Genomic DNA, 27,683 nt, shown 5'->3' with positions numbered 1-27,683 from the left:
TGATTGTTTATACTTTAATTTACCAAAATATAAGTCCTGGAGTAAATGAATAATACATATTAGATTCCATGAACACTTCTATGACAAAGCATCCAGGCAAACAGAATGTATATCATATGGAATAATATAATGTGAAAAATACACAGTGAAACACACACTCATATACTTGTTTTCTTAGTTTGTGTTGCTATACATAGCAGAGTCAAAATATTCCTTTTCCTCAAATCCAATACCATTACTCCTATTATGTAATACAAAATGATCTAAATAATTTGTTTGATGCACATGCCACTTAGACTTAGTCTAAATAACTCCCTTTTACTCTTCAACATCAAAACCTCACTTCTGAAGTTCAACAAATTTCTACTAAGGATGAGAACAATGCTCAAGGAATGCTTGTCCTTGACAATCACTACCAATGACCTTGATAATCACAGTAATTTTTTCTCACAACAAAAACGTCCAGCTATGGCCATTATTGCGTTTTTCTCTTTGCTATATATATATATAATTATATAAAAAGAATCCCCATTATATATATGAGTTGCTTGGAATGTACTTGCATTATAAACCTCACTGAGGTGTGATTTTACTTTTCATACATATTCACATTTCAAAAAAAAAAAAAAAACCATAGTCAACATGAGACAGAATGTAAAATCAGAATTTAGTATTTGTAAATTTGGTGACCTCTAAACAAATTACGCTGCTGCAAGACTCCAACCCTTAATGAAAAAAATAAACAGTATATAGAAATAAAAATCTGTTAAAATTAAGCTCTAGAAGATCACTAAAATTTCTTTGCAATATATTTCACAATAATGAGAGATACAAATGAACATGTAACATAAAGCCATAGTCCCCAACAAGGATGTAATTATAAAGAGAGAGGAAAACCAGAATATCCGAGTAACCTTTGTTATTTCTAAACAAGACATTCATTACGTTTATCAAATACCATTTAATGGAGCGGACTTCAGCAGTATCAATTATCCATCTGCAGTATTGCTATCAGTATCCATGGTAACTGTCAAGTTGTTGCTTAACAACCATTACAATTGCTAATATCTACCATGACGCTTTTCTAAGACAATAATCTTTGCTTTGTTGCATATCCTTGGACTTAAATTGAGCATCGTATCTGAAAGGTCCTATGAGTAAATCAAATTTTTTTATGTTTGCTGTTAGTTAGCTCACCGTAAACAGAGTAACTTTTTAAAAATCTGCAGTCTACTGAATTTATTTGAAAACAAATGGCCCTAATGTACTTTTATTCAGTGTACTAACAACCGTAACAGAACAAAAACATTTCAGTCGTGACTCTAAATCAAAAATGGACTAATTCAACCACAGAAAGCAGATTCTCATATATCTTTGATTTGTCATTTACGGCAAGAAATTGTCTCTGGAAAAAATTCACTGATTCTAATCCTATAACATTTCAAAATTAATGAAAAATCCCTACTATATTTCACATATTAAAGACACTGGTCTACATTGAGTGTTGTTGATATTCACACCCAGAAGCTATTCAGTCCATTTACAAATAATTTCATATGGCTCAAAATGAGTTTTAACAGTATCACATTGAATGAAACACATATATATGTACAAGACAAGACCATATTATTTTGACTTGAAAGACAAAAAAAAATAATAAAGCAAAAACAGACATGTTTGTTGTAGATTTCAGATGTTCATGTAGATGGTAGTCTCAAATTCTATTGCATCAGTTTTAATTCCCTCATTCTTGAGATTAACACTTTCTCTCTAGGGGTAGCAATTTCAAATCACAATACCCCTTAGGTCACATGGAAATCCATGTAGATATCCCCAATGAAAATACACTGAATGCTTGTATGCATATTTTATATATGATCTTTCTTTACACAAAAATTATGAAATATATAATTGCAACAGGTGCACATTGTAGGACCTCACATTTTCTGAAGCATATTGACTTTGGTTGCAAAGTCCAAATTTCCTCTCTTTTTAGGGTCTTGTTTTCTCTTGCTCGCTAAATACTCCCTCATTTCTTTTGCTGACATTCCCATCATGGGGTCATTTGAGTTGCCATTGGCAACAGGTTGGGGCTGGGCAGCTGGCTGGACAGTCTTGGTGGTCAGAGGAGCTGGAGTTTCCTATAAAATAATATTCACAAAATAAAGTATGTATTTGTGAAATAATTGGATTGTACATGTATTTAAAAGATGTAAATATATTTCAGATGTTCAGTATAGATCTGTGTGGTGAATAAAATGATCAATTTTAATACTATATATGTCAAACAATATCCAGGTACGAAACTAGCATATGTTATCTACAAGTTCACAAATCATGACAAATGTACATGCATCTGAACAAATGATAACAGAGACTATGGATTACACATTCCCTGTAACTAAATCCTATAGGGCAGCAAGGTTTCCACAACTACCGTACAGATATGTAGTTCATATGCCACGTTTCTCAATAAATATATAAATTTCGTGATATTTCACATAACAATTGACTATCTCATTTCTACAATAATACCATGTCTGTTTTAACGTTGGCATATATTTTGATAATTCATGGTTGTTGCAAGTATAAAAGCAAAGAAGGAGAGAAAAATCTTAGGAGCAATCGGGTAGAGACCCCATTACCAGCTAGGTGATCTATCTAACCACTGAGCTGCCCAGTCCGATATACAGAGTATGGTAGTATTACTGAGTAGGTATGGTAGTATTACTAATTGACTACAATATCTTAAACCTATTTCACAAATCAAACAAGAACTCTTTATAAAAAAAAAAGTTGTAGAGAAAATGTCAACAACGTAGTCCTGGTTAGACATCTCCCTATTTGTTTTCTCTTAAGCAAGATACCAATATCTGGGATGGTACTCTATAAAGTGTCCATAATATCGGTAAATGTTGGGCTAAATGATTTACGGCAGTATCGATATGGTTAAATAACCCCAATTAGATATTCAATTCATTTATGAGATTTTTGTATTAAATTGATACATTTTATAAATGTTATTGGGTTTGGTTGAAGATATCAGGCTCCAGCTCAATGTTGATCTTTCGTTCTATAAATTAAGCCTTGATGGTCAAAAATAACAAGTGAGCATATATGCATGTTTGGAAGATCCAAACACTGTTACATTACTGTCAGTGATTTTATCAAATTTAAATCATTTTACTACAGTCATTGAACTTTTAGAAAGGTTGTGCATCATAAAGAATCTTTGGTTTTATTGATCAATATTTTCAAACAAAATTTATGTTTCCTTCATTGAAATAGAGAAAATACTGAATTGTGGCTCCAGCATTATATCACTGGGGGGGGGGGGGGGGGGGGGGGGGGGGGGGGGGGGGCTTGGTTGGTTATGTTTCAGTCCTACTTAAATCTGCATGCATTTCATACATAATCATATACAAAGAAAAACTAAGTTAGAGATGGCATTTGGATATTCATTCAGTACTGCATGAATGTAATCTGGTTAATAGGGCTCTGCACAAAAGTAATACTTAAATAAATTTAAAGTTTATGGACACCTACCGTAGTTCCATTGACCGGGGCTGGTGCTGACCCTGAAAAAAAAAGCAGTAATTGGGTCAACATGTTCTGCACTAATTTCACATTCTAAAAAAAAATACATCTTGTAAAACATTAGTGATGTAAATCATACCAGACATTTAGGTTTGTTTTGCACATCAAAATAATTGTAGTGCATGCACCTTGCACTGTGAATACAAATTTATGATAATAGAACCATAAAAGGAAGATTTCTTTGGAAATACATACATGTATGTCCAAATACTCTTAACTATAAAATGTGAATGGTACTGCTAAGTACAAATTAAAATCACACCAACATAGCATTTTTTCCCCATGTATTTGGTCAGCATATGTTGTTAACTTTACATATCACAATGAGCTAAGAACATCATGTGCATCTCCAATAGGAAAACATCTAGTCAGTGCTTCTAAAACAGGCCGGGATTTATGTCCTTTTCATGATATTATTCCCTTTTCCCCTTCCTGAAAGGGTGTCTATTTTTAATCTAGTTCCCTTTTATTTTAATATGATCTGGACATTGTTCAAGTAAATGCATTGTGACATTACACATCTGTTGCACATGACACTATTGTATTGTTTCCAACAACTGCTGGTGAAAGGTTTACTTTTGTATTGAGTCTGTATACAACACAAAGTACGTAAATACTATTAAATCATCCTCTGATATCTCATTGTTCACAGAGGAGTTCATAATTTGTCAGGGTGTCAATGACGGTGATTATAGCTGGCAGCACTAGACGGACTAGTCAGAACTACTTCACGATTATCACATTATCAATCCCTGCCAATCCCCTCAAAAACAATGGACAGTTCATTTACAATTGTTACTTATTTTCCTGATAATGATCATGTTCTATATCCCCAGTCCGTCACTTCCACAATTATAAAATGATAAATACATATCTAATGGTACTAAGGATCCCTAACACTTGACAGATACTGAGCACCTGTGTTGTGTTGAATTTTAAAAAAACCGTTTAGTTTAAGTGTTTTTTTAAGTAACACATGTATTTAAACAATCAATTCTGATGCAAATTCAAATGAGATGATATTAAATAAGAATGGCTATAAACACCCCCCTCTCCTCACTCCCAAATGTTCATCTTCAACCATCCCTCTATGTCACCACATTCCTCTCAATATTGATTATACTTGGTGGTTTTAAACAGAGGAAATAAAACCATGATGAAGACTTTTTACAAATTTGACGATTCTTTAACTTTTCAAAGTTATTATGGCAGGGTGGCCATAGTAATAGATAAGAGGCAGGGCTCGAAATTAACATATGCCCGTCAGTCTGTGACTGGTTAAAAGTCTGGCGGACAGACTGACATTTGTTCTAGTCAGTCCGATGGGACTGGTTAATTTTCTAAAGCATCATTTTGGAAAATATACTTATGAAATTTTATACACACATTTGGCATGCTTCGATCTGTAGATATCAGACGAAGCTGATTCATAAATATAAATCCCACATTTTTAAAGTGTTACAATATTATCTGAGATCGACATATTGAGTTTAATTTCATTTTAATAACATTAATGAAATATGTTTAATTATTTCTGGAAAACTCTGTTGGACTGGTAAAATTTTCTGTGGACTGGTTGAAATTATACCCCATCAGTCCGACTGGACTGGTGACATAAAAAGTTAGCTTCAAGCCCTGAGAGGAGAAATGGTTTGGGAAGGAAGGAGGTAGGAACTAAGAAAAAAAGGTAAAGAAAGGGAGAAGATAAATAAATGTATGAGAGGGAGAAGATAAATAAATGTATGAGAGGGAGAGGATAAATAAATGTATGAGAGGGAGAGGATAAATAAATGTATGAGAGGGAGAAGATAAATAAATGTATGAGAGGGAGAAGATAAATAAATGTATGAGAGGGAGAGGATAAATAAATGTATGAGAGGGAGAGGATAAATAAATGTATGAGAGGGAGAAGACAAATAAATGTATGAGAGGGAGAGGATAAATAAATGTATGAGAGGGAGAGGATAAATAAATGTATGAGAGGGAGAAGATAAATAAATGTATGAGAAGGAGAGGATAAATAAATGTATAAGAGGGAGAAGATAAAATAAATGTATGAAAGGGAGAGGGAGAAGAAAAATAAATGTATGAGAGGGAGAAGATAAATAAATGTACACAGTATTCAGAGTTTCCCTCATTTTGTATCTAGGTGTTTGAAATCATGAGGTGAGAAGGGGAGGGGGGGTTATAGCGCATTTTTCAAAATAAAATCAAAATTCAAATGTTTGGCTTAGATGAGGAATTTTGTTTATGTTTAGACAATGCATCATTACATATTTGTCCCTCCACTAAATGCACATACATGTAGATGAATGTATACACATGTGCAAGTCAGAAAATGGATTGAGTAATTCTAACAAGTCATTACATAATCCATAATGGAAAGCAAATCATTAAAAAATTCCAACATCTGAGATGACAATTTCATTAAGCTAAAATATATATCCCCAATTACAGAACTGAATAACAACAGAATTCCTTACCTCCTCTGGCAGGATTTGACAGCTTCGTGACTATGGGTGATGAGGCTGATATGGATATTCCATTCTTTCTGAAGTATTCATCAGCTTCTGAATCCACCACTAGTAACGTGGTGTGATTTCCTCCAGCCTTTACTCTCTCTATCACTTGCCTGTGGCTCTCGCTTTCAATATTTGTACCATTGACTTCAATAATCCTATCTCCTTCTTGCAGACCGGCTGCTTGTGCAGGGGATCCGTCATCTATGGTTCCAATAAACTGACCTGTTCTGTCCCGCTCGGCATGAAGATTGAACCCGTATCCCTGGAAGTCGGGCCATTTGGTTATATTACAAAGTCTTGCTAAATATTTACTATCTGGCTCTGTATTGGTAACACTATTAACTGCAATCACAGTTGGTTCGGGTTCACTTGGCTCTTCATTTTCCTTGTTGGTTTCTGGTTCAGGAGAAGGTTCCCTTTCTGGTTCTGGCGATGGTTCTCTGGGTGGCTCAGGTGTTGGTTCACGTTCTGGTTCAGGTGAGGGTTCTCTCTCTGGTTCAGGTGATGGCTCCCTCTCTGGTTCAGGCGAAGGCTCCCTCACTGGTTCAGGAGAAGGCTCCCTCACTGGTTCAGGAGAAGGCTCTCTTTCTGGTGAGGGGTCTCTAGCTTCTTGTGGTTCAGGGGTGGGTTCTGGTTCTGAAATCATATTTAAAACAGTGTAAATTTTCTCCTTGCAAGAAAATGGCCAAGTATTATAACCTCCTATGTGAAGGTTTACATGTGATGATAGCTCACACAAAAAAAGAGTGGAATGTTCAAAGAGCGTGTGGCTACTCCATCATATATGGACAATGAGTGTTTCTGGGGAGGATTGTGCATTGACATTGTGGTCAACTGTTGGTAGTCGATGGTCACCTTTGATTCATCAAAACATATAACACAAATGACTTTGATAGACATTTCTTGTACTAGTATTCTGATTTCTTGACTTGGAAAACCAAGTTTCTTTACAAAGGTGATATTGCTGGCACAGGCAACACCTTACAGGTACAAATGAAAGACAGCTCAAATGGTACTGCACACTAATAGGGTAAGTAGAAATTAAATTGTCTTGAATTATAATTGCAGGGGTCTCCCTATTGTACTTCAAAAAAAAAAAAATAAGGTGTGTAAACTTCATAGGTACTGTTTGCAGTTAATCAGATCTTGCCAACACGTGGTTTTATGAATCATATATAGAATACTGTTATCTTGTACAAACATTTTATAATTCACAAGATACGGCAAAGTTGCAAAGACGATGGGTGTGCCTGGTAAAATTGGTATGCATTCTAGCTCTAGAGAATTTCATTGGCACACAAAAGGTGAATGTTATCTGAAGTCTTTATAATTACAGAAAATTCTAATATTCTAACTGTACAATTTTTTTTTTTAGTTCTAACATGACTAAAGTTGAAACTCTAACAACCAAAAATACATGTATAGTAAAGTAAGTAAGTAAATCTTTCATCATAGTGACATACGTACAATACAACTTTTGTATTTCAGCAAGATACATGTTAATAAAATTTTACACCCGGCCCAACAGCCAACCTATATGTCACTTAAGCAATTTAACGTATTCAACGATGTCTGTGCATGTACAGTCATTTGGATGTATATTACTATCATAGATAATTAAATTATGTGGCTTTCATTAAGTATTTTTGTCTGATGTTATAAGAATTATAGATAAATTTTGCAGTTCGTCTTGGGAAATTACAAACAATATTAGTAAACGCAGAGTCATCGATTTCATTTAGATTTACATTAAGTCCAATTTCATTATTTAGAGTTTTTCTTTGTTCTTTGTAAAAGGGACACACTAGTAGAAAGGGTTTTTCAGACTCAATTTCATTTAGGTCACACTTAGAACATACCGTACATACTTGCCTATAAGTCGGTCCGCCTATAAGTCGGTTGTATTTTTTTAAGGTTATTTTGTAGGAATTTGTCATTGACCCGCTTATAAGTCGGTACAAATTTTTGTCAGAATAGGTTGACAGTTTCAAGTCAATGCTCAAGTTTTTTACCTATGTTTCAAAAAATATTTTGAGAAATTAATAATTATGAGGTGTTCAATATCCAAGCCATATCCGTTTGGGGTTTAAACGCATCCCTTGATCTATTATGGACCATGATCCCTTGTTTATATAAGCAATTATGGTCTCCTAATGACCAGTACCTGACACCGTGTTTACTTAGTGGCACGCGCCTTGCGAAAAAAATTGTGGGATTCCGGTATAATTCCTTGTATCAGCAATAGAGTTTTTAAGAGTCAAGAATGATGATCTAAATTATCTGTTAACAATATTCGATCTCTTATGAAATATATTTCAGCCGGTATACATATGAATATTTCAATATTAAATCGGGTTCGTAATTCAATTTTACCGATAAACGATAGATTAGTTGAATTGAAAGTATTAGTTACCGGTATGTAAATAATTTTAAACTAGATAAAAATATAAAAATACTTGTACTTTATACATGATTTTAAAATACATAAACAATACAATATGTCTAAATATTTGTAAACGATAATCATTTGTGTGGTAGTCCATGATACTCATCGGAGTTGTTTAAAAAACACTACATTACGCCGCCCAGAAAAATACCAATTTTCTTAGGACGCGCCTATAAGTCGGACATAGAGTTTTGGACCAAAAATTGACTCCCAAAAAACCGACTTATAGGCGAGTATATACGGTATTCTATCCTCGACTGGTTCTCCTTTATATCGACCCGTTTCGATCCGCAAGGGCAGGATTCCACATCTGAACATGGCCATAGTAGATCTTAATGGTTTTGGAATATCCAATGTTATGTATTGTATAAAAACTAAATGTAACTGTTACAGAATACTTATTTCATATATATCAGACTACAAAGAAAAGGAAGATATATTTAATCAAGAATGTTTTTAACATACAACAGTCTAGTATATGCAAATTAACAAAATGTTAATTGTATGTTACAAAACAACTGTCATATATATCATGTATATATCAGACATGATATTGTTTAACCTATGATTTCAATGGCTAGGGTCATTCCCATTGGGAAAAACAGTGATATATGGTTGAAATTGGGAAACATTCATAATTCATAAGTTTACAATTTTGGTAAAGGGCTACTTGCTCCTTCTAACTACTCATTTAGTTTATATTTAGAATCAAATTTAATAGAATGAAAGAAGATGTCATCTAAATGTTTTACACTTAAAACACTATATACTTGAAATTTGGCCCCACTTGGTATACTAGTCAAAACCTCTATCCTGGGGATCATGAAATTTACAATTTTAGTAGAGGCCAGTGCTCTGCATGATTATGCCTTTAGGTTCCTCTTCACATGTATGGATGTAGAGAAGATTTTTGAAAATTAGTAAATCTTAGCCCTGCCCCTAAGGCCCAAGGAGGAGTCCTGAAATTTACAACTTATTTTCCCCTTCTCACAATGATGCTTCATACTAAATTTGAAAAGAATTGAAACTGTAGTTATCAAGAAGTTAAAAATTTTCAACTGTTAATGCAAGATGGATGACAACAGACACAGAAAAAAAGTAGTAAGTCACCTTGTGATTCTGGTGAAGGAAAATAACAAGGAAAATAAAAATCATCATGCAGCTTACTTAGGCTTTTCACTAAAGAGTTGCATATTTAAAATGTAAAAATTATATATAAACACTGTTTGAAATAACCGTGCAGTGATTTTTTTGGGGCTAAAATGCCACCGATATTCGGCTGTTTCCCCTCACTAAAATTAGCTATTTTTTCCCAATTATATATAAATGTTTTTCCCAATTTCAAATCTAGGGAAATTAGGCCATTTAAAAACAAGAGGCCCAAGGGCCTAGAATCGCTCTTCTGATAAATTGTACAACCCCACCATTTCTATTCTTAGCCTCTTAGTATTCTAAATCTTTAGTTAAATCCTAAGAATTCAAAAAAAGTAGGTCAATGTGACCTACTTTTTGGTTTACACATTTTGAGAACCCAAGAAATATCAACTGACAAAGTTTGATGATTTTAAGCCAATTAGTAACTGAATATTGAAATATAGCTGTCAAATTCCAATCGTAGGTCATGGTGACCTACTTTTTGGTCAGTGAACTCCGAACATGCAAGACCCATCAACTGACAAAGTTTGATGACTGTAGGTCAAATACTATCTGAAATATATAAATATAGCCGTCCAATTCCAAAAGTAGGTCAAGGTGACCTACTTTTTCGTCAACACCCTTCAAACATGCAAGACCCAACAACTGACAAAGTTTGATGACTGTAGGTCAAATAGTATCTGAATTATATAAATATAGCCGTCCAATTCCAAAAGTAGGTCAAGGTGACCTACTTTTTGGTCAACACCCTTTGAACATGCAAGACGCATCAACTGACAAAGTTTGATGACTGTAGATCAAATAGTATCTGAAATATATAAATATAGGTGTCCAATTCCAAAAGTAGGTCAAGTTGACCTACGTTTTGGTCGAAACCCTTCGAACATGCAAGACCCATCAACTGACAAAGTTTGATGACTGTAGGTCAAATAGTATCTGAAATATATAAATATAGCCGTCAAATTCCAAAAGTAGGTCAAGGTGACCTACTTTTGGTCGACACACTCCGTTGACTCAAGATGCATCAATTGTCAAAGTTTGATGATTGTAGGGCAATTAGTGACTGAAATATATAAATATAACTGTCAAATGCCAAAAGTAGGTCACAGTGACCTACTTTTTGGTCGATACACTCCGAAGACTCAAGATGCATCAAACTGACAAAGTTTGATGATTGTAGGTCAAATAGTGTTTGAAATATAGTAATTTAGCTGTCAAATACCAAAAGTAGGTCACGGTGACCTACTTTTTGGTCGACACAAACCGAAGACTGAAGACGCATCAACTGACAAAGTTTGATGATCCTAGGTTTTACAGTGCCTAAAATATGCATCTAAAATTGAAAATGTGAAATTTGAATATCTGCCAAATTCAAAAAGTAGGTCACTGTGACCCACTTTTTTTATAAATATGTTTCAAGGCCTCAAGATGCATCAACTTACAAGATTTGATGATTCTAAACCTCTCGGTATAGGTTTTACAGTGCCCAAAATATGCATCTAAAATTGAAAATGTGAAATTTAAATATCTGCAAAATTCAAAAAGTAGGTCACTGTGACCTACTTTTTTATATATATGTTTCAAGGCCTCAAGATGCATCAACTTACAAGATTTGATGATTCTAAACCTCTCGGTATTTGAAATAACAACTTAAAATATATCTATAAATGATAAGCCATAAAATTCAGAAAGTAGGTCACGGTGACCTATTTTTCAGTTGACGCATTTCAAGGTCCCATGATCCACCAACTGACAAGTTTTGATGATCATAGGCTTCAAAGTGTCCAAGATATGCATCAAAATTAATTTTAAAATAAATACCTGCAAAATTCAAAAAGTAGGTCACCGTGACCTACTTTTGAGACAACTTGACACAAGGTCCTAAGATGCATCAACTGTCAAAATTTGATGATCCTAGTCCTTATAATGACTAAAATATCTAAGATTTAAGGAATTTAAAAAAAATTTAAATTTAGGTCAACTTTGAAGTGACCTTGAGACCACGCCCTTTGCCCCAGGGTAATGCCTTGAACAATTTTTAATCTACAACATATCCTCATCCTTATGTGTAAGTTTGGTGATAATCTGCCCTGTGGTTCTTGAGAAGAAGATTTTTTAGCAACCACTACTTTTTTTTGTATTTTCCTGATTATCTCCCCTTGTTAAAGGGTCACATCCCTCTATTTAGTATGTATGAAAGCCCTTGGGCCAATGATACTCTGTAACAAATTTGAAAAAAATTGGCCAAGGGGTTCTTGAGTTATAGCCCTTTTTCTAAAAAGTTTACGCACACCGCACAAATGGCCATAGCATTAGCTCTTTGAGCCTTTGGCTCAGAAGAGCTAAAAAGGTTACCGTATATTTCTGACAGAGTAAATACGTTTTTTTCTTCAGTTTTATTCTCCAAACCACTGCACATGCAAAATGTTTTGTAAAGAATATGTAAAACAATAGAGGCATCCATATAAGCAGATATGCAGCTAAATATATAGCTTCCAGATGCACATTAAGCCATATTGTTTACAATTTAGTTTGACCGCCATTATATGTAGGGTCAGGCTGATAACAGGAAGTGGCCAACAGTATAAGGTTTTACTATAATCCGAAAAATACAAAACAGGAGAGACATTTTGGAAACTTGATTATTAATATAATATTTACAAGATTATGGGTACAAATGCTGGTGAATTAATAATTTATTATTTTCTTTATGAAATTAGACAATAAGTATTTCTTAGAAAAAGTAAATAATATATATACAAGGTGTGACTTCCAATACATATTTAATGTTAAATAATGATTTATTTTATGATTTTAAATCAGATCTGAAATAAACCTCAAACCAAAAAAATGTTATTTGATTATTTTATGCATCTTTACCATTTTACTTTACTATGAATGATTTTTCCCAATTTGAGGAAAATGTCGCTAATTTTTCTCAATTCAAAAGGAGGGGTGGCAGTTTGAAAAACAAAAAAAATCACTGCCGTGTGCCTGACTGCCTGAGATGTATACATTTTGCTGCTAGCGAACAAATTTCTTTGTACAGACGCCCAATAGGACGTATTAAAATTTTCACTGAATAAAATTTTGAAAATGGAAGTTATTTTCTCTGGGCTCAGTAAGTCTTTGGCAGGGCTGACATTTTTCACAAGCAGTCAGCCCTGCATGTCTAGCTAATTTTACAGCGAGTTTCAACACTGGTATAAACTATGATATATATGTACTTTAAAATTCGTCTTCAGGAGGAATAACACACCAGAGAAATTTGATATGGATTCAAAATGTTAAAATTGAAAACATTCAAATTTTTTTTATTTAAAGAAAAAATTTAAAACCCCTGTTGGACTCAAACCTGTGATCTACAGATCAGCAGTTGACACGATAACTGACTCAGCTAGTGCTGCTACCCAGCTAGACTGAATCAAAATTTAAAAGGAATATGCAAATATTACCGATATTTATATTTTCATTCATGTTTTAAAAGGAAGTCAGCCATTATGACAATGTAGTATACCTCCTTAAGCTATGGCAGAGCATGAAGCATTTCATTCAATCATAGAAATAACCATTTAATTTGCCTTGCACTAATTAGGCAGGTAGATAAAAGTGGTTCACCAAGTGGCAACACAAGAGTTTCTGGTACCATAGGTTTCACTTGTATGTGTGTGTGTGTGTGTATATATATGTATCATGGAGTCTGAAGTAACAGCAATCTGATTAAAATGAGATCTTTGATCCGCTCCGTCATTGTTATCAAAGATCTAATTTTAATCAGATCAAAGTAACAGCCTTTTGTATGGGATTAATGTTACACTTTTTCACATCTGTCATTGTGACAGATTGGGTCTATGCCAACTTTAACATGATAAAATTGTTTGAAAGTTGCATTTGTGAAAGATACTATTTACCATGTGTCACCCTTACAAAATGTGTTATGAGCAGAGAATATGTTATTTTGAGAAGGACGGCCCTTTCTAAAATGGTCGATATTTGTTTTTGGAATAGAATCATTACTTTGGCCACTCCTCAATCCAACATATGCCCACTACTTCCTCAATTTCAAATTGGAAATAAGTGTAGATAAACGAATCCAATCAAAGTCATGCAGAGAAAAAGGGACACTACTCTCAACCTATCCTATGCTGCACATATGATGCTTGTTTTGTACATGAATCTATTGTATTTGTACTGGTTAGTACTTATAAATTCTGTTTTTACAATTTTCTACAGTTAATTAGTAAATTTTACCTCCCCCTTATCACATTCGCCTCAAAGTGGTCTCGTCTCTCTAGCTGATGAAACCTGTTTAGTGAGGACTCAAAATGTCTAGGAGAGAACACATGCATCAGGTACCTATACAAGTTTATCCAATATTCTCTTTCGAATTGTGAGAGAGAACATCAGTATAGGAACATGTAGCTACACCCCTTGACCCCATTAATCAAATTATCTGGTATCTAAACTTTCACATTCTGTGGGTCACCTTCATAGGGACTTTACTGTAAGCACAGAATTTTTATCTTCAAAATGCACTTCTGTCCTAACGATGCAGGTCATATAAGGGTTAAAAATTGTCCCTGCATTACAAAACAATACACATTTTATCAGCCCTATCTCACTTTCTCTGTCTCTCTTCCCATTTCTTCAAAATTTTAGGTAATTGATAGTCTATAATGACAATGTAAAATAATATCCATTGTTTAGAAATATCTTTATTTTTAGAAATCAATTCAAGTCTATCAAAATACAATCAGGAAGTGCCTGCAGTACAGCTTCCTCCACGATCAGTCACATTATTCCAGTGACTTCCTCCAGTGATCTCTTTTCATACCAACCATTCAATTAAAAATCTTCATAAGATTAGGTTTTTAAAACTGTCTAACACTATACAGCTTCATAGAGACACAAGATGGGGGGTGTTATCTGTAAGCCTTTAATACAGGACTAGGGAACAAATTTAAGCCGTGTACAGACTTGTCATCACGCTTATCATGAACTGACTCCCTCTGAATAACCACCCTTATCTCTTCTATGTACTTTGTCCTAATGGTGAATATGTAAATTAACAAAATTAAAGCATACATCATAGTAACTAATATTAATTACCTATTGCTGGAGTATGGGGACAAACAGACCGCTGCTGTATAATGAGAGAATGTCAAGAGAGTGGAACAACTTGGTTTAAAAACTTCTGCAAAATTCCTAACATTCTAACGGGACACACCCTTGTTCCATTTCAGTAATTATTCCTTCTGCATACAATGGTTGAATTTGTGTGTTGTTAACGCATGTGATATTATGTTTCGTACATTAACCATTGTTAACCATGTTCATTTTAAAATTTAATTCAGCCTTAATGACACCTGCTACAAACAAACTTCCCCCCCCCAAAATGATGAAAATGAAAACTAAATTTATGTTTATATTTGTAAAATAAATATAATTTACCACATGGGATGTACTGTATTCCTATGATTTCTCAGTTAAGTACAACACAGTGGGGGGATTTTGTTTCAAGTCATAATGGTAAGGGAAGGGTTTTGTATTTCAATTTTTGGAATGTCACACAAAATTTACAAGTCCTTTATTTATTTTTTTTACGAATTTCATATAAAGTTTGTACTAATAACAACCAAACTAAATATAGATCAACCTATGCATCCATTTGTTGGGGTATCAACATAATGATCAAGTGCCCTTAACTTAAATTAATGACGTGGTCATGATGACTGAACATTTTCTGAAAACAGATTTCAAGCAAGAGGCATGTATATATATATTAAATGAAAACTTTAAAATAAAACATAAAATGCGAAAAGTTCTAGGTTTTTCAACTGATGTTCTCATTTTCTTGGTCTTTCTCAATTAAACCAGAGGTTGTTTTCTGTCCAATAAAAATGAGCCTTTGCATGAAATTGAAGGGATAATTAAGTCACACCTGAATGCATTTCAAAAGAATTTATACAAACATTCACTGAAAATATCTTAGTTTAAAGGCATTGGAGATCTGTCATATATTCTGCACTGGTGAACATTTTAAACTGAGCCGAGGAATAAATCTATTCTTCACACCTGTGCATCACTGTATTTCATTTTCTCTAAAATATGCAAAATAACCTACTATCATGCATATTATTTTCTTTTTCTTTTAGCGACACTCATTATAGACAAAGTTTCTGAATGTGCAATTGAAAGTAATGAACCATATTGCTCAAAAAGAAGGAGAGAGAGAGAGAGAGAGAGAGAGAGAGAGAGAGAGAGAGAGAGTTTGATAGTGGACTATTACATCTACGGTGAGCCACTCCCACTAAGATGGTTAACCCCCATTCAGTACCTGCTGAATTTTCCTGGGTTTCATTCCTTACTGCACTCCTTTCTACAACTTCTGGGAGATCACTTCTCACAATTTGTTTAATATCTTTATAATACTTGTCCGTGTCTGGATCCACAACCAAAAGATTAACCTCGTCACCAAGCGACTTGATCCGCCCAACAACTTGCTGGTGATTTTCATTTCCTATATTTGTACCATTTATTTCTACGATTCGGTCCCCCTCCTTAAGACCCGCTGCTTCGGCCGGAGACCCGTCGTCCACTTTCCCTATGAACTGCCCTGCTTTGCCCCTTTCTGCGTGTAAGTTAAATCCGTAGCCCTGAAAATCAGGCCATTTCACAAGGTGACACAATCTTGGCTTGTGATCAGCCATTGCTAATTCGAGCAGAATTTAAAATAAATCCACTTCAAAAATTTCTTCAACTTTTTTTTCCAGTAACGGGCACCTGCAAGTTGACACTAACCACCAAGCGAAGAAAATGGCGTCCAGCTATGTAAACACGTGATCCGAGTCGACCAATGACGAAAGCTAACGGAGATTTTGCACAGGTATTCACAGGTACATACAAATGAACATCATTTCGCAGTAATTCATATATATATTTAAAAATCCTTGTTTGGAACTCAGTTCATATATATCTACCGACTCGTGTTGCGTCTTGTTATGTGTATCTCTAGATAGTGTGTGTACTTAATTGAATTTATTTACGTAAGACATATATGTATATCATATCTTTGTCAATACCTCATACATACTATGTGCCTTAACATATCTGGTATAACTTTGAGCAAATTTGAGCATGCCTATAGTAGCTTAGTTCATCACTACATATAAATTAAGCAGTATACGTTACTTATTTAAAGACTCGATATTATAAACTTATAAAATTTATAATAAGTTTAAACAGCTAAAAATTTTAGTTTATGAAGGAATGTAGACTTCATATTGTTATACAGAGTTTATTCTGTCTGTTGTCATGCTATGTTTGTGTAATCATAAGTGTTGTATGTCACGCCCCATGAGACCCTAACGGTTTGGAAATACGCTCTCTCTCTCTCTCTCTCTCTCTCTCTCTCTCTCTCTCTCTCTCTCTCTCTCTCTGTGTGTGTGTGTGTGTGTGTGTGTGTAAACGTTACTAAAATTCCGCTTTAACCCCTTACATATTTTAGCAGATCAAGGAAATGATAACGGAAGGGCGAAAACCCATTGAAACGATCAAAGTTCTGTAGAATAGAATGTTTCATAGAGAGAAGAGGGGTGGCGTCACATTTTTAGTAAAACAAGGAAGTATCATTTCAGACAGACAAGACAACTAAATTAAGATATCTTTCATTACAGGGATAAGAACGTGTATGCAGCCTCCAAAACAACTATGTCACAGAGTTAATCGGAAATCTAATAGCTAGCAGTATATAGATGTTCCCTGGACCCACTGTGGGTGGTGACCCTGTCTCATTTTCTTGATCTTCACTTAATTCTAACATTTAAATATGTTCATGCAAAGAGCCCTTGCAGAAAAAACACAACGACGTATAGGCCATCTTAATACATTGTATATAGTTTTATATTCTTTTGTGTATGTTGGCGACGGAACAGTCAATGTCGATTTTAATTAAACGCCTTAGGTTGGACGTGTTGTGGGAATTAAAAAAGATTCGAACCCGGTAACCCCCACCCCCGGTTACGAAACACTAGGCTATCGCTGCCGGCACCGGTCGCTTAGTGCAATGTAGTTATTTTTGGAACACGTCGTCTATGCACAGGCACCTGCAGTGGGAATAGAGTTACTTAGATCTTATGCACATACACCCCCACTCCCCTTACCCAATGGATATCCAATCACCGCCGATCACCTTCATAAGTCGTTCTGCACATATCAAGTTTCTACTTTCTGTAAGCTTTTGAGATAATCACTTGTGAAACTGGTTCAATTTTGTTTTCACTGGGTCTAGAAGGGGAAATTAACACGCTACTCACACTTCAGGTGTCTGTGGGTGTATCATATGTATGGTGAAACCAGTTGCGGTATAGTCTAGAGGTTCGGGCACTCGGCCACACAACACAACGCTATGGAATCCCATTGCGCTTCATCGTCCCATCGCGGCGATGGTACTGTACTCATAACGATGCTACCATCGTCATCGTAACATCGTACATTCGTGTCATCGTACCATAGCGGCGGCACATTCAGCAGCACTAGGATTCCACAGGAGGTTGCTTCCATTAAAGAAATGTAAACAATACGCCTATCTTAACTTTAGAATATAGTATTGTTTACAATTTGTTTTACGGAGGCAAGCACCTGTTATAGGTTCGGGTTCGATTCTCGATTCCCAGCGCCCTGTCAACTTTTAAAAGATGTTTTAACATTGGTATAGTGACTGTTCCTTCGCTGAGCGCCCGACATTAGATGAAGTCTCGTTTTACAGTACTATAGTAACTAGGTACTAGGGGCTAGCCCTTACTGCTTCGGCCGTTATATATATTTGTAAACAAACAACAAGCTCGTGAGTATTGTTTTGTTGATATCACTTGATGATAACATTTCTTAGAATTAGCGGCCGGTATATTCAATATAATGTTGATAAAATATTTGTAATTTTTAGGTTTCAACAACAATCAAAAATATGTTAACCGTACATAACATGTACATACTCTAATGCATTTCTGATATTTAACACTACAGGCAAACTATAGGATGAATTCAAATTTTCATGAGATGATGTGGCTCCAAGTGAAAATATAAAAATACGCAACAATCAGTTTACTATGTATTCAGAACTTCGAGTATGAACTCCCTGATCCAATGAGAGAGAGAGAGAGTAAGAGAGAGAGAGAGAGAGGTGTACAAGTACTATTATTACCTGAATTAGATTCATCCATATTTGAAGGCTGCGTAAATCTGACTAAAACAATTTACGAAACCTCCGACGTGTTACGTTTTTCGATCGGAGCTGCAGGACAAATTCTAAATACTTTTGTCGTCTATCTTTGTGCATACATTTGCATACAAGGCCTCTCTAAATTGCAAAAACATCAGCACAAAGTTTTCCTTTTCCAGAATGATTCACTCGCTCCCGAGTCTTCCGTTTTCAGGTAGAAAATGAATAAGGAAAGTGGTGAAAGACTTTTTTTAATTCTTAGGTAAAGGAAAAAAGTTTATTGATTGTGTGGGCGAAAAACAATAATACACCTTCCTTTTCTCATCAATTAAGGCGATGCCATTTCTGATTGTATTTAACTGAAAGAAAGATAACTCGCGTTTACATTGTACCGAACATTTTTTTTTTTAAACCAAAGTGATTATTCATTTGTTTCACAAGAATGTCCTAAGCAGTAATCACACTAATCTCGGCTGAATGTTTGGACTGACGAGCCGAATCTCAGTCAGACCTCACCGGATATTTAAAGTTAACGGACGTGCAATGGATACATATGTAACACAAATTTCAACCCGTTCGTCTCCGTTCCTAAGTTGCGTTTCTTGTCCATTTATCTTTCGGCCAAAGCGTTCCTTGTTCGGTCTATACGACGGAAAGTTTTGAGCATTTTCAAAATCCGCTTAGTGTACGGTAGTTATGCGTTGTTATACGCTTAAAAAATCGGAAATCGTGCGTTTCTTTTTCTGTACGTACTCGTCCAGTTTGCATCCGTTAATTAATGACCGGTGGACATAAATCACGACCGGACTACTACCGGACTGGCAGCGGGTCAACCGAAGATGTAATGGACACCAACCGCATGTTTACGGATAAGAAACGCATGTAACTTGCGAACAACGGTTGTCAGGTCCACCAGACCGGTGTTGTATAGTAGCCTTTCCCCCTAGCCATCTCTCTCTCTCTCTCTCTCTCTCTCTCTCTCTCTCTCTCTCTCTCTCCCCCTAGGGAAATGGCCATACAGTAGATCTTCCCCCTCGGAAATGTGGCTATATAGAAGGACTTACCCCCGTTTATAGCCAGATACACCCCCTCTGGAAAATCTACAAACCTACTATATGGTAGCCCACCCACCCATCCCTTTTCCCCCCATTTCGGTTACGTTTACATCAGATCATTCCCATACATATTTTTTTTTCATTCTGAAATTAATCCTTTTCTGGCTATTCATTTCTTTTATATCCTAAATGGAGAGTTAATTTCCGAATTCCCTTGATTGGGATCAAGTTTTGGAAATATTTATTATTCAACAAACATCATTTCATTCACTCGAATGTTATATAAAACAATCATATTTAGAATGTAAAATCAGAATATTTCGTGCTTGTAAAACAGCACCTATTTAGGCAACTCAGAATTTGTTAGTTAATTAATCATACAAGTGTCTGTCGTATGAGGAATCAAATTTGCCTCTCTCCATTTGATTAACACAAAAACTTTCCATACAGATAGTGGAGTAAAACTTAAATTTCACGACTTTGTTGATTGCTTACCCCTAATTCCGAATTGTCGCTACTAAAGAATCAACTGCTCTTTTGCTAGACACGATTCTTAACACCTTATTAGGAGAAAGTGGGGGGTTTCAATTGAATTAGAAGTTTTTGAGAGGAAACCTTTTCTTCAACTGTTCTCGGGTCATTGATGGATTAATAGATGTGAACATATCAAATTTATCGATATTATAATTGTAACTAACTCCCAGCTCTACTGTCAGTACTTTGATTTATACATATTCGTTTACAACATTTATCCATGTAGATAATTTATTTTGAATCTGATAGATGGACAACTTCATCATATTTTATTCCCATACGAAGAATATTTTGGAAAATTTTGATTTTTAGCATGCGCTCTTAAAACCTTTTAGCTCACCTGAGCTGAAAAGCTCAAGTAAGCTTTTTTAACCATCTGTTGTCCGTCGTCTGTCCGTCTGTAACCTTTCTACATTTTCGACATCGTCTGCAGAACCACTGAGCAAATTTCAACTAAACTCGGCAAAACGCATCCTCGGGTAATTGGGATTCAAGTTTGTTCAAATGAAGGGTCACACCCTTCTACAAGTAAAGATGATAGTGAAAGTGCATTGGCGACTTCTAAAAATCTTCTTCTCTAAATTCAATCAAACTTGGCACAAAACATTCTTACATTAAATTTGTTTAAAATGAAGGACCATTAGGCCTGTACAAGGGGAGATGGTAATTGCACAATGATTTTTTAGTTGTTACCTTGGAATATTTTCTTAATCAAAGTGCTGGTATAATGATGCACGTAGTTTTGCTCAAACTTGTTTATTGCTAGGAACTGCTGCTCAGGTGAGCGATGTGGCCCATGGGCCTCTTGTTACTTTTAAGTTTCATATAAACATTTTCAAAATTTGTGTGATAAAATCATTCAATCGTTAAAACTGCAGTCCTGTACTTGGATTCATGTGCGTTTCTCTCTGATTTGTGGATTTTATTTTAGTAATCTTTTACAAAAATGAAAAAGCGACTATTCTTGAATGTTTCAAACTCATTTCTAGAATGCAACTGGAAATCCTAAGAATATTCATCTGAATGTGAATATAAGAGATTCACCAATTTTTTCTCTAATTTGTCCCCTTGTAAAATGTTAATACCTGGCTACTTGAGGAGCCGTTTTCAGAATATAAATTATGTAACTGTTCTCCGATCCAGTTTAAAGTCTTAAATGAACTTATAAATACCATTTATAATGATCATTTTAGGTCACCTTGGTCACTCAGGTGACCTATTGCTATTGGTCTGCAATTCTTTAAAACTCTTCTTCTCAAATAACAAACTGGATATATTGTAATGTTGGTTTTGAACATATTTTATTGATCAAATCAAAAGGATAGGGAACAAGTTTTAACAGCTTACACGTCCCTCTCCTAAAATATTACAATATGTCATGCAAGATAATAATGAAGTAAAATGTACAATAATTAGATGAATCTACAAATTTCTTCTATAAATTTATGAACAGCTAAAAACATATTCATATTAGTTCGCCGAGACAAATTACATGTAACATCACCGCTTAATAACAATTCTATATCAATAGTGACCAAGTCAAGCTCTAGAGTAATTTTCACAAGCGAAAAAGAGATGATATACATCTTCGTTATGTGCACATGCACAAACCGGAGAATTTGTAATATTTCGTTTTTAAAGATCATAACGAAATATACAATTGTGTCTCAGCTTTGTATGGATAATGTTGTTGTATCGTTTTTCAAAACAGTTATATGATGGTGGTCTTGTAATGTCTGTTATTATATTTTTGCGGAATGAATTGATTGAGATGGCCTGTTTTACGGAGCCAGGTAGAAATGATTTTTTGGAAAACCCTAACCTGCATCTTGGAATGTAAAACTGATCTTTGTTTCTAGTATTGTAAAGGGATATTTAGTAATGATAAGCAAGGATGCCTCTACCAAAATTATAAATTTCATGATCCCTGGGGTAGGGGCTGTAGTAATGCCTGGTTGCGTTTGGGGGGTGGGGGATGGCGGAAAGGGAGCCGGCTAAAATGCTTGTATAGTTAAAACACCTTTAGTATTTACAAATTCAAGATATTTTTTTTTTTAAATTCTGAATGAAATTAGACACAAGTATAGAAAGACCACAAGTTATCTAACAAATTGTTTATTCTGTAAACCAGGTACAAGTTATCTAACAAATTGTTTATTCTGTAAACCAGGTACAAGTTATCTAACAAATTGTTTATTAGGTACAAGTTATCTAACAAATTGTTTATTCTGTAAACCAGGTACAAGTTATCTAACAAATTGTTTATTCTGTAAACCAGGTTGCAGGGTTGCAGGGGGGGGGGGGGGGGGGGGGTAAAATGGTCAAAGAGAGTTAATGTTTATGATGCTTGAAATCTTCTATTTAGTTCCTTTGATGTTATATGAAAGTTGAATGAATAAAAAGATGAGATGATAAAGGTGTTGCCTACCCGAGTAATACTTTGGTGAAAGACATGATATATTGAACACTGAATGCTTTTGTAAAGAGGTTATAATGCAGTCTACAAAATATTCCATTTGTAAAGACTTTGGGGGATTATGCAAATATGAGACTCAGGTGCATGAACTCAGGTGACCGTCAAGGCCTTTGGGCCTTTTGTTAATCAAAGATATCGATACAATTAAGACTGTAGAATATCGTTGAACGTAAACATTTATTCTGATACATCGTAAGTGGGCTTACATTTGTTTCCCACAAAACGCTTTTTTAAAAAAATGAATTTAATGGGGTTTTTTTTTGGTTTTTTTTTTGTTTTTTGTTTTGTTTTGTTTTTTTACAATTTCGTATGTTTTATACTTTCTTAGTAATACTGTTGAGCATTTTTCTAAAATTTGTCTCTTTAAAAAAATCATGCATCTACATTCAAACTATCGGCAACATACATTTTCGATACTCAGATCTATGCAATATCAATATTTGTTGTACAAAGCCCGACTGACTCTAAAATCAAAACGTGAAGGGGTTAATCCTGTTATGGGAAAAAAATTACTATAATATAGCCATTTTTGGGGGGAGGGGGGGGGGCTACTATGGGGAAAAGGCTACTATACAACACCGGTGCCGGATCCAGGAATTGCGGTTAGGGGGCACAACTCTATAAGGCAGGGAGTCTGGGGGCCGCATTGAGGTGGGGGCCAGGGGACGAAGCCCCCGGAAGCTCCCGGATATTACAGATTTTATAGGGCTTGAAATATGTCTCCTACGTAGTCATTTTTACTATTTTCTGTCATTCTTAATACGATGAAATTAATAATTATATTTCTCATGCGTCCCTTGTTCGTTTAACCCGGTACTTGTCCATTATTCAGACGGTAATGTCCGTTAATCTGTTAATCGACCGTTCATTGCCCTGTATGTGTACAGTAATCTATGGAGCGCCAAATTAACATAAACTCAAATAATTGAAGATATCTTCAATTATTTCAAGATATCATCAATTCATTTGATGCGCTCAACAATTTAATTAAAGATCTCTTCAAATAATTAATGACATCTTCAATTCTGAATTATTGCGCGCATTAAGAGAGAGCAACTATATAATTAACGATATCTTCAATTCAACATATTCACAATTGAATGAATGACCTCTTCGAATTGTTGCTCTCTTTAAAAGAATTGATGCGCGCATTAATTCCTTATACAAAAGCATTGTAAATGATTTAAAGATATCTTCAATTGAATTAAAGAGATCATCAAATAATTTATACCGAGCTCTAAATTAAGTATTGCGAGCAATATTTCTACTAAATTGATGCTCTCATCAATTGAATTGAAGAGAGCAATAATTGAATTAATGCACGCATCAAATCTATTATTGCTCTCATTAATTGAATTAATGCATGCATCAATTGAATTGAAGAGAGCAATAATTGAATTAATGCGCGCATTAAATCAGTTATTGCTCTCATTAATTCAATTGATGAGAGCAATAATTAAATTGAAGCGCGCATTAATTCATTTGATGAGAGCAATAATTGATTCAATGCGCGCATTAATTCAATTAAAGAGAGCAATAATTGAATTGATGATATCTTCAAATGATTGAAGATATCTTCAATTATTTGAGTTTATGTTAATTTGGCGCTCCATAGTAATCGTGCGGTTATTTTGCGGTTATTTTGCGTTTTATACGCTTCATACACCGATCACAGGAGCGCCGAGCAGCGGCGGGAACGACTCTCATCAACGGATAGACCGCACCAACGGCCAGCATTATCACTACGTCACAATTATTTTTATCCGTGCGACGTCCGTGTATGCTATTCGGCAAGGTGTGACTACATCCATTTGGTAACCACAGTGAAAGGGATGAGTTGTACTATCATCATATGAAGAACCATACCAGGAAGTGCAGATTTCTTCCTCATGGCCACATGGAAATTGACTGTTTAAAACTAGTTTCTGGATAATAACTCAAGTACTTTGCATTCTATTCAAACCAAATTTGGACATATGAATACATACAAAGAAGGAAAGATGCCTATCAATTTTGGGGTCAGAAGGTCAAAGATCAAGGTCACAGTGCATGGAAATTAGAAAATGCTGATGCGGGGGCATATGTTTTACACATTCTGTAGTTATAAATGAATTAGTATTGTATATATGTATATATTATTTATGTTTTCTGATTATTTATCATATAATGAAATAAATATATAGAATTTGTAAATATGAATTAAAAAATAAATATTTTATAACAAATCGTATATTGTTATTGTTTAGAATGTATGTCAGTGTAAGAAGGGGGATGGGGACACAAAATGGTGCAAATCAAACACTACCCCACACATTTTTTTCATTTAAATTAAACAAAAATATGATTCAAATCTACATTAGTAATTTCAGAAAAAGTTTGATACAGATACTCTCCCTAGGTTGAATTTTTTGATGAAATAGGTCTTCAAATTTGTGTGATATTTTATACAATTATGTTAATTAATACTTGATTTTTTGTAGAATTGGTGATATATTTTATGTAAAAGTTATTGAAATAATCAATTATGCTTAATTTTCATAAAATAAAAGAAAACCAAGATTATGCTGTCCTCAATATTTGTCTTATAGTGTGTTTCTTGTGAAAATTGGTGATTTTCATGAAAAATTAAGTTTCAGCAAAGGGGCAACTTTGAGGGGCTGTAATTCTTTAAAGTCCACACTAACATACTCTTTTTTATGTTTTAAATGTCTTTCGGATAAAGATGTATCAGTTAAAACGGTTTATCAAAAAAGTTTGATACTTCTGAAAAAATTCAAACCAGGAGAGAACATCCTTAAGTCTGTTTTGAAGGTTTGTTTAACAAACTCATAAATGTACATGAATGTTTATTAAGATCGTATTTGTTGAAATACCAAATAAAATCTTGTTCAGTCAGACACAACAGAATGAGCCATATCAAATGATAAATCGTACTTACGATCGTCTGCTCTTTGTACATCCATGTTTGAACAAAACAAATATTTTTAAATCCATCAAATTTAGTTGACGCTACAAGTGTTACACATATAAATATATAGAAGTCTATAGGCTACAAGTGATGAAAAAAAACGAAACGCACTTCGATTTCAACGGCTTACTCAAGTAGGAGAAGGGAGAGTGTGTATGTCTACTCTTAAATTAAAGCGCCCCGTTTCCTTACAGTCATAAGTACTGTTTCTAGAGTCTTCAATTAAATTTCAGAAACATTTCACGTGCACAAGGTCGATAAATACATGCACATGTATGCTCTGGAAAATAAATCCAGAAAACATTTTAATGCTCAACATGTATTGTTTAAAATAGATATATTCATTATTAACTTGTCTATTGTTAAATGTTTAAAAATCATTATTTTGTATCATGAAATTATTTAGGTTCACCTAGATGTACACTCCTAAATCCAAACTGGACATTAACAAGGCACATCCGATCGAAAAAGCAGTTAGAAATCAGTAATTTAAAGAAAAACTGAGGACATAAAAAGTGGGGGGTTATAGATCATTTTTTAAAATTATTGGCCAAAATATTGAATTTTTATGCAAAATGTCGGGTAAATTAATTTACACTTTTATTAGAATTGGTGTTTTGTTTGGAAAAATATATCAACAAAAATTAATGAATTACAACATTTGTATTAGTTCCAAGTCTCAACTATTTGTATCATGAATTTTAAATCTGAAATACAAGTATTGGGGTAAATAATTGACGATATATTGGATAAAATACATGTAGAAACTGTAAAATCATTCAAATGTAGATTATTTTAATTGAAGAATACTTCCCCCACAAAACGTAGTCTTTCCAAACCTTTTCAAAACTGGAATCGACGTAAAAGTTTTCTACTGGATATATTTATATTTAGTAAATATATAATAGTATATTTTGGACCAATATCTTAAGGACCATTATCTACACAGTCATAGCATCCTGCCAGCTATGCTCAAAACTTGAGGCGTTAACTTCCTTAAACAAATGCAATGATAAACTGGAGCACATTAAAAATCGTTAGTTGATGAGCATTCCATTAAACTGCTAATTGATAAACATTTGAATGAATTGCTTCGTTGATAAACACTTAGAGCACATAAAACCTTATTAATTTCACTTACCCATCCTTTCTTTGCTCTAATAACTAGTTATATGATAATAAATAAGAATCTTATTACAGCTACATAATCTAGCAAGGTCTCCACAGTGCATGACATCCTCTAACATTTCTCCATGCAGTCACCTAGCTTGACCTTTTATATTTATCCATGAAAACCACCAGAATCTATATTCATATACGATAACATACCTGTGAGTTTGACAAATTTGTTTAAGAAATGTGGCTTCTTTGAAAATTTTGAACACAAGAATTGGAACCTTGATCTTCCCTTCGATGGCCTTCACCTCTAACATCAATCTTTCTGTAAAAACATTGAAATTGGATACAAAATACATACCCATGTAAACACTTTATGGACGAATCTAATCTACAAAGAAAAGAAGAGATGATGATAGACACAGTGTTAATATAACAGTATGAAAATAGATTGCCGATTGTTATTTAACATAATGACACCTATTTCTACATTACCTCTAGCAAAGATATTTTTATTACGTTCTTGGTCCCCCATGTGACTAGGCTGAAGCTAGCGGACACTAACTAGCAGCCAATAAGGCCGTAAAAGCTGGC

At 34.4% G+C, this 27,683-nt stretch overlaps 1 protein-coding gene and 1 long non-coding RNA gene across 3 annotated transcripts; one reads left to right on the top strand and one right to left on the bottom strand.

Annotated features, from left to right (window-relative positions):
- On the bottom strand, positions 1-22,692 carry LOC125648345 (Na(+)/H(+) exchange regulatory cofactor NHE-RF1-like). Of its 2 annotated transcripts, XM_048875351.2 has the most exons (4): positions 16,058-22,692; positions 6,081-6,755; positions 3,547-3,578; positions 1-2,141 (listed from the first exon to the last, which is right to left on the bottom strand). In XM_048875351.2, exons 1-4 carry the CDS (start codon positions 16,428-16,430, stop codon positions 1,938-1,940), a joined length of 1,284 nt encoding a protein of 427 aa, XP_048731308.2. In that variant the 5' UTR covers positions 16,431-22,692; the 3' UTR covers positions 1-1,937. The 2 variants fall into 2 exon arrangements, 1 of the variants encoding a protein (XP_048731308.2); XR_008796038.1 differs by lacking the exon at positions 1-2,141 and having other exon boundaries at positions 3,860-6,755.
- Positions 21,287-27,241, top strand: LOC130046961 (uncharacterized). Its single transcript, XR_008796040.1, has 2 exons — positions 21,287-22,699; positions 22,769-27,241. It is a non-coding gene; the product is annotated as an uncharacterized LOC130046961 (long non-coding RNA).
- The last annotated feature ends 442 nt before the right edge of the window (positions 27,242-27,683 follow it).

Source organism: Ostrea edulis, chromosome 6 (genome assembly GCF_947568905.1).
Source record: "Ostrea edulis chromosome 6, xbOstEdul1.1, whole genome shotgun sequence".
Classification (NCBI taxonomy): Eukaryota; Metazoa; Mollusca; class Bivalvia; order Ostreida; family Ostreidae; genus Ostrea; species Ostrea edulis.
The sequence above is the reverse complement of the archived record's forward strand: the minus strand, read 5'-3'. Positions and strand labels throughout refer to the sequence as shown.